The sequence below is a fragment of the Dryobates pubescens genome, chromosome 8, assembly GCF_014839835.1.
Source record: "Dryobates pubescens isolate bDryPub1 chromosome 8, bDryPub1.pri, whole genome shotgun sequence".
Classification (NCBI taxonomy): Eukaryota; Metazoa; Chordata; class Aves; order Piciformes; family Picidae; genus Dryobates; species Dryobates pubescens.
In genome coordinates, this window is record NC_071619.1 from 33,476,432 (window position 1) to 33,485,436 (window position 9,005).

Genomic DNA, 9,005 nt, shown 5'->3' on the forward strand with positions numbered 1-9,005 from the left:
CTCACTGCAGCAGGGTTGGACAGGATGACCTGTGAGGTTCCCTTCCAACCCAATGCATTCTAAGATTCTATCATTCTGTGATTCTACAATTCTCATGTCATACCATGTTGCTGTAAGTTAGCACAATTTACCTTGCTACAAGCACTTAAAAAAACCACTGCAGCACACAGGCAGGACATTTTTGCTTCGTCTTAGGCCATGCAACGTTCTGGTTTTGCTGACTTTTGCTAATTTGGACAACATTTCATCTGGCTGTGTCTCATTCATCTGGCTCTGTCTCATTAATAGGACTGAGTCAAAGACGAGTACCCCTGAGCAGGGGTTCAGGAGACCTCAAGTGTTCTCCATGTTCTGACATGGGCTTCCCTGCTAAGACAAATTGTTTTCTATAGGGTCACAGTTTCCCATGACATGATAATACTTTCCTACTACAGGAATCACAGAATTATCATGGATGGAAGGCACCTCAAGGATTGTCTAGTTCCAACCCCTCTGCTATGGGCAGGAACACCTGCCACTAGATTAAGTTGTCCAGAGCCACGTCAGCCTGGCCTTAAGGACTTCCAGGGATGGGGCTTCTACCACCTCCCTGGGCAACCTGTTCCAGTGTCTCACCACCACTTCTTCCTAGCATCTAATCTAAATCTACCCTCCTCTATTTTGGACCTTTTCCCTCTAGTTCTATCACTACCCAATATCCCCAAAAGTCCCTCACCAGCTTTCTTGTAGGCCCCCTTCAGATACTGGAAGGCCACAATTAAGGTCTCCTTGGAGTATTCTCTCCTCCAAACAGAACAACCCCAGCTCTCTCAGCCTGTCTCCATAGGAGAAGTGCTCCAGCCCTCTGATCATCCTCGTGGCCCTTCCTGTGGACATGTTCCAGCACATCTATATCCTTCCTGTAATAGGGGTTCCAGAACTGGACACAATACTCCAGGTGGGGTCTCATGAGAGAGGTGTAGAGGGGGAGACTCACCTTCCTCAACCTGCTGGCTACACTTCTCATGATGCCATCCAGGAAATAGTTATGAACAAGTAAGGGCACGTGAGTCTGCAAAGATTAGATCTGCCTTACAGCACCATATGTGAACCTGACTTGCCAGGAGGTTATTAGCAGGATGAGGTATCTCAAAAATGTGAGGTGGCAGGAACATCTGGAGGGCATCTGGGCCAAAGAGAGTACCACATCTTCAGTAGGAAATGTGTTCCAGTAACACGCTTATTTTCAACCAAAACATTTCTCTTCATACTCAATTTCAGTCTCTCAGACTGCAATTCATGACTGCTGCCCTTACTTTATATTCTGGTGGTACCAAGAAGAGTTTGGATTTGACAGTCCTTGCAACTCCCACTCAGTTACCTGGAGGTTGCTCTTAGCTCTACCCTCTGCCTCCTCTACACCACACTGAATAAGCCCATCTCCTGCTAATGTTTCCTACAGGCTACCTGTTCTAGGCCCCTTACCATCCTCACTGCACCTTGTGGGACCCTTTCCAGCTTCTCCAAGTCTTTTTAGCCTGGAGTGCAAGAGGCAAAACTAAGCATGGATTTCCTGGTGGTGCTTCACCAATGCTAGGAAGAGGAGGGTTAGAGTGTCTGTCAACCTGTCTCCCTACACAGAGCAAACAGCCACCCTGCCTTGTTTTCAACGAACTTCTGCTGTTGGCTCCACTTCATGTCCACTGTCACTCTCAGGTACTTTCCAGCAGGGCTGCTCACAGCCATCAAGTTCCTGGTCTGTACCAATGTCCCTGGCGTGAAGATCAAGGTTCTAAGGTTCTTCTGCATTGAAACTCTGTTGTTAACTCTGTCAATATGACCTCTGTTCCACCCCAAGTTGAGAATTACCTGCAGATTAGCTGAGGAGGTGTGCTGTGTCACCATTCCGCTCTCTGAGTCAGGTCAAGACATCAAATGATACCAGCCCTAGTGTTGACCAGCAGGTTACTCTACTTTTTGAATATTTCAGTCAAGTCACTGATCACTACCCTTTGAGCCTAGCTGTTAAATTTCAACCTGGAAAACGGTTCATTCACTCAGCCTGTTCATCTTCACCTACCAGACAAGAATGCTGAGGGAGATGGTGTCAAAGGCATCTCTAAAGGCAAGGTCTATTACTTCTGCTGCTCTTCTGTTGTCCAGTTATTTCATACACAAAACAGAATAGTCAGATGTAACCTGCCTTTTGTAAATCCTTGCTGTTCCAGATTATCTTTCACATGTATTGAAATGGACTCCACAAGGACATGCTCTGTAACATTTCTAGGGCCTGAGATAGTTCTCTTCCTTGCCTTTCTTGAAGGTTTTCCAGTTCTTTGTGTCTTCCCTTGATCACCACTAGGGACAGATAGCAGGCCCCAAGTGACACTGGCCAGGTCTTTCAGCAGTCTTGAATGGATGCTGTCTACACTCATGGATTTTAATACTTTTGTGGTGATTCTGCCTTCCTTCTGACAGATGAAAGCCAGGAATAAGTTGCATAGCATGCATTCATACATGAGTACCTATTCAAGATGTATTTTTCATCTTTCTATTTATCTAGGCTTTGATCTGAAAGTGCTTTGAGCTGGTTTATATATGCATCTGGTTTTATATACATATATGTGTATATATATGTATGTTATGTATATGTATGTATATATATGTTTTATATATATACATACATATACATAAAACATATGTATATATGTTATGTCTACTTGGTTTTGGACTTATAAAAGAGAGTCCATCTGAAATTCTTTTTGCCCCACCAGTGCAAACCTCAAATTATTGCAAATGTTCTGACTTCAGTAGAATTGCTCCAGAATTTAAACAAACCATAAATAGGAAGAAAACCAAGCCCTTTTTTATGACCTGTGAAGGAAAGTAGGAAAGTAACCATGTCTATATGTACAAAAAGAACAAAATATGAGCCAAGTGGAAATTTTCCATCATCATTGGAACAAAAGTAATTAGTTTACAAAACCTGTCTAGCCTATATGCCACAAAATCACAGAGTGGTAGCGGTTGGAAGAGATCATCTAGTCCAGTCCCCCTGCCAAAGGAGGATCACCTAGGGCAGGCCACACAGGAACCCATCAAATCTGTCATTGTCTGTTGGATGTACTACCCATCCTGTCATAAAGGAAATCACATGGGACACCTGAAGTTTCCATCTGCCTAGCAGTCTTCACCAAGAACAATTTCCTGGATAAGCTGCAGATCTTTCAACACCCTTCTGAACAAACTTGTGAGTTCATCTGACAAAGGTGCAGCTGACAGGTGACGGCATATCTATGTGTTACACTGGGCACAGTGTGGGTTGGCTTGGAAAGCATGAGCAAGGGATACCGTGCCTCAGTGAGCCAACACCCTCCCAGCATCAGCTTTGAGCATCCACTCCAGTTACAGCAGCACAGAGATGCTGTGCTGTGGCAGAAGGGACTACCAGGCCAGTGCCATGCTTCATGTAGGAATCTGATTTACACAACACCAATGGCAGCAGGACCTGAGGACAAGCATTGCCCTGCAGGGTGGCAAGCTGGATTGTGTCCCTTAAACACTAGAAGATCCAGACACAGCAATGCTGACCACTGAGGTCTGAATCAGATTTTCAGGTTGCTGTGATCTTCAAACAGAGGAATTCAAACAAAAGCCAAACTGGCGAGAAACAGGCCACAGGCAATTGAAGCCTGTAATGTCTTCCCCAGACATGTTACTCATTTGAAAGAGCAACAGGAGTGAATGATACATATGGCCTCACCTAGCAAGAAGAGCCACGTCACTTCTTGTGGATATCACCCTGCTGAGCAGGTCACAGCAAGGAGAAGTGGGGAGGGAAAATCAGGGGCCTCTTATGGTGGAGGGGTTCCAGATGCCCACACTGCCCAGCTCATACTGACCTATTTCACAACGAGATCCCACCCACTTGTCTGGGCACACACAGGCTCCATCCCGACAGATGCCACCGTTGAGGCAGAAGCATGGAGGTACCACAGATTCTGTAGTGTCTGTGTAAATAAAGAACCGAGTTACAATCTATTACAAATCTATTCATTGATACCTATGTAAAAACACATCTACCTGATGGGGAGAAGAAAAGAAACAAACATGATTCACCATCCCTGGAGGTGTTAAAAAAAACAACTAGTAGATGTGGCACTTCATGACATGGTCTAGTGGTCATGGAGGTGTTGGGCAGAAGGTTGGACTTGATGATCTTGGAGACCTTTTCCAACCCTAATGATTCTATGAATCTGTGATTTATGTGAAACTTCAACCAAAATGTATGTGTGACCCACAGTCTCATCCCTGTCCTCAATCACTGGCCCCTCCTTGCCTCTAAAACCAACATGGGCCCAAATCTCTCAAACATGAATTTGCATTCCCACAGAGATGTAGGTGGGACCAGTTTCATACATCTGCAGGATGAGAACAGGAGTGGTGTTGTGGACCTCCAGGCTGCCCAAAGCTTGAGCTGCTGAATCTATGAAAAACCCAAATTTCTTCTTCAGGATTTCACAGAAGCAAAAAAAGCAAATCAGGGCCACAGATTCCCCAGTGCTGAGGGACCTGGAATGGTAATGTGGATAGTCACACATCCAAGAATCAGACAGTGATGCTCTGATTTAAAACAGACATTTAGGATAAATCAGATAAAAATCCAGTCTCAACCATAGCCTCTATCCACATTCCCAGGATTGGTGCTGATTTTTATTCTGATTTTTTTTTGGCAGAAATAATGGAGTGAGTTTGAAGTAGTCATTGCACAGGGTGCTACATCTTCAGGAGCCAGGGAAAAAAAAAAGCAAGAGCAGAAATTTATAACTGTATCATTGTTTTAGCTGTGTTCAGAAATCTCTGAAGAAGAGTCTGGCAAATTTTGAATGTCCAAGGGATGTTCTGCAGCTGCAAATGCAACAGGGAAGGGACTGATGGAACTTAGGTTCTGAAAGACAGGTCCAAGACCTGGGGATCTCCATGTGCAAAGGCTTCCTCACAGTCGATCTTACTCAGTCACCAAGTGAAGGAGGGAGTTAGAATCCAATCTCATAAGGTTCATGCTGGAAATTTTGCACCTGCTTTGAAATCATGCAGAAACCAGGAGTTGAGAAGAACCATTTGATCTGACATTTTAGTGCCTGTTTTGAGATGCTGACAACTAAAGACAGAAAATTCAAACCCAAACAGTGTCCTCAGGAGCTCATATGCTGTTGTGTATTTCCAATGTTCTCACTGAACTAAAAGCTTACTTAACTTCTGTCTCTTTAATGTGATTCATATGACTGGAAGAATATTGCAAAGTATAGGGGCTGTGCCACGTGGCAAGGGTAATTCTGTTCTTGGCGTGCATCACTCAGCTTTTGCTCATGTTGTTGCTATTTAGCAGTTGTGCTTCAGGCTGTCTCAGCTGCATTGCAGCCAGATGTCTATGATGACACTGGAATAACATGTATGTGTCACTAGGTAATATCTGCATTAGCCATTTGCCTCTCAAAGCACATTGTCTCTCCATTGGAAATCTTACAGAAACTAAGGGAAAAATGCTCCAACATTTGAGGTCAGGGTGGCCCAAACCAAGCAGCTGTACCTTGGGGAGCTGAGTGCCTGGCTGGGCAGCTGTTGCCCCATTGCCCAGCAGCACTGGCTCATCTGCCAGGCACACACATGTGATACACGAGGCCACGTGGCAGAAGAGTGACACTGAGGCTCAACCACTCATGTTGGATTGGGAGCCTGGGAACCCACAAAATGCTGGGGAGTCTGCAGCACAGCTTGAAGCCTCTGTCTTGCTTGGTGAATACATGCCCGAAGCAGCCAGGCAGAAGGTCATCTGTCACAAAGGATCCCGACAAGCAAACAGCCTCAAGTTGTGCCAGGGGAGATTCAGCCCTAGATATTAGGAAAAATTTCTTCAGGGTTGTCAAGCATTTGAACAGACTGCCTAGGACAGGGTAGGAGTCACCTTCCGTGAAGCTATTTAACAACACATGGATGTGGTGCTTAGGGACATAATTTAGTGGTGGTGGCTTAGCAGTAGTGGTGGGATTGTGAGCTCAAGGCAAGAACTTGATGATTTCAAAGGTCCTTCTAATCTCAACAGTTCTGTGATTTTATAATTCTATGAGAAACCAGGGAGACAGCAGTACTGATCTACAAGGGCACAGATCCTGAGCTGCCTGCTGAGAAGCAGGATAGGGGAGCAGCTGGGGCAAACTCAAATAGGAGCAATAGTTGTGGTGCTTCCACAGCGGGGCTAGAGTGTTGAAGTCTGGCTTTGACACTGTTAGTCACAGGCTGCAAAGGGTCTGTAAGGAGATGGAAGGTGAAAAGGAAGATAAGTCTGAGATTCCTTTGAAAGAAACAAAGCAGAAAAGCATGGGGCTTTGAGGGGAAAGGTGCAGCATTTTCCACTGGAGGTGCAGACACAGCTGACACACAGCCTGTGCAGCAAAGAGGAGGTGCTGGCAAATGGCATCAGCCCTCCCTTTGCCTTTCTGAAAAGAGTCCCTCTGTAACATGACGTTCGTGAGATCTGTTAATGCTAGTCAAAACTGTGACTCTATTTAGAGCTTCCTGGTAACCTTTCTTAACCTACTGTTCAAGGTCTCCTGTGCCGTTGTAAAGTGGGGTTTTATCTTTCTGCAAGGGGAAGTTTTTGACTCTCACAAATACAAAATCCTGAGCTGACTAATGTGGTCATATCTGCCCCCACATGCAATAAAACTCTTCAGGCTCCAGTAGCTCTGACACTCATTTCAAATCATGAGGTTCTTCTTGTTTTGTTTTTAAGATTCAGGAAACATCTTTGTATTTCTCTTCAGCTTTTAAGATTTGCAGATATTAATCATCCTTAGAATCACATTGAGTTTGACCATAGGTGTTTTTCAACTGAAACTAAAGGATCCTTGCCTAGTACTATGTCATCATGAACTATTGGTGGTTTTTAATCAAACATCATGGTCACCGTTGATGCTAATACTTGTGGTTAAAGCTTGGATAAAGAAGAAACACTACCCCTTGTGCACAACAAGCAACACATCAGAAAAGCATGAAGGTATTCTCCATCCCTGAAGTAGCTGTAATTGAAACTCAGTTCTTAGCAGCTCATTTGTGTGCAATTCTGTAAATCCTAGGCATATGTAGAGGTATCTCCAAGCTGCACTGAGCAATAACTCCCATCTCATCTGGGTTTAGCTTCATTAAGTCAAACAAAGCACTAAGGATATGTATATATTATTAAAGTTAAATTACTACTGATGCACATTAAATAGTTGCTGTTTACTTAGGTACTATTACTTGGGTTGGGTATAATCATCTGACAAAACTCTTGAAGTAAATATAACCTAATGTATCCCCATATAAATTTTCCCATGGGCTTCTTGGTCTCCAATCATAACCAACTCCTTAGCTGGTTAGAATAGAATAGAATAAACCAGGTTGGAAGAGACCTTCAAGATCATCGTGTCCAACCCATCAACCAATCCAACCCACCTAAACAACTAAACCATGGCACCAAGCACCCCATCAAGTCTCCTCCTGAAGACCTCCAATGATGGTGACTCCACCACCTCCCCGGGCAGCCCATTCCATTGGGCAATCACTCTCTCTGTATAGAACTTCTTCCTAACATCCATCTTAAACCTCCCCTGGTGCAGCCTGAGACTGTGTCCTCTTGTTCTGGTACTGGCTGCCTGGGAGAAGAGACCAACATCCTCCTGTCTACAACCTCCCTTCAGGTAGTTGTAGAGAGTAATAAAGCAAGAACAGCCAGGAGTATTTGATTCTTTCTCTGAATTTTCCACATAGCTCCAGGCATAATTTTGTATCAGATCAAAATAGTGAGCATTTTCATGAGAGGAAACACTGGCCAGTTTTGTTCTCCTGGTCAGAAATGTCTCAGCAGGGTGCATTGGCCTGATTTTCAGGTATAGAATATGCAAACCAAATTCTTATTTCAACATCATTTTGTTTCCCCTGTAAAGCAAGTTGTAATGAAAACATGAACAGGTGCTCTATGGCATGTGTTGCTTTTATGCATGCAAACATATAAGTATATGGAAAATTCAATATTTCCTCTTTGAAACATAATTCACTAGGCTAGCTAAAGGGCTTTTGGTCTTTTGATTTCTCCCAGGAGAGTGAGATGATTTCAAGACATCTCTCAAAGCTTTATCAGAGGAATCATGTCCAATGTAAACGTACTACAAAGAAAATACTCCAGAGATTGCTTGCCATCACATTCTGTTTTACACCAGTGTATGAAGAAAGAGATTCTCACCTAAGAAGCATATAACATGCAAGTAGTAACACTTGTCAGGAATCATGCTTAAACACTTAAGGAAAGGGAAATAAAATCTGAAGAGCTCAAACAGAGCTCAAATAGGGTAGAATTGTATTTCTTACCTGTTTTAAACCTAAGGACAACCTGCCAAATACACAATGCCCAGAGGGTCACGGTCACTACACAACAGGTAATTCCAACCAATGCTCGCTCCCAGTGGAACGGAGTCATGTTGGGGTCCAAACTGTCTGCTCTGACATAAAATGATAACACACATTCATAACCTGCTGGTGGATAAATCATTAACCTGTCAATTGCTAAAACTTTAACCTTTTCTCTTCCACTTAGAAAAACAAACCATAAATGTGTGGAGAAATAGCACACCATTATTTCTATAGTTTGCCAGCTATAAAACATTTCACTTATCAAGGCATTAGAATCATAGAATCATAGATATTTTTTTCAGCTGGAAGAGACTTCTAAGATCATCGAGTCCAACCTTGAACCTAAGACCACCACGGCCATTAAACCATGTTCCAAAGTGCCACGTCCATGTTTCTTGAACACTTCCAGGCATGGGGACTCCATCACCTCCCTGGACAACTTATTCCAATGTCTGCATTAAATGTCATACCTTCTGCATGGTATAGGAAAATGTCCAAGCTCAGTCATGCAGCTATATTTATGCTGATAAGGGCTAAAGTCTGTTAAGTGAGTGCATGGCATGTCTCAGAGCCACGCC

At 43.7% G+C, this 9,005-nt stretch overlaps 1 protein-coding gene across 1 annotated transcript in view; it reads right to left on the reverse strand.

Annotated features, from left to right (window-relative positions):
• The window catches only part of ADGRG7 (adhesion G protein-coupled receptor G7), a 28,375-nt gene extending 19,881 nt beyond the window's left edge, over positions 1–8,494 (reverse strand). Inside the window, exons 1-2 of the mRNA XM_009907795.1 lie at positions 8,386–8,494; positions 3,882–3,989 (exon numbers count right to left, since the gene is read on the reverse strand). Coding sequence (XP_009906097.1) covers positions 3,882–3,989; positions 8,386–8,494 — 217 coding nt within the window. The remainder of the gene's footprint in view (positions 1–3,881; positions 3,990–8,385) is intronic.
• Between the last annotated feature and the right edge of the window lie 511 nt (positions 8,495–9,005).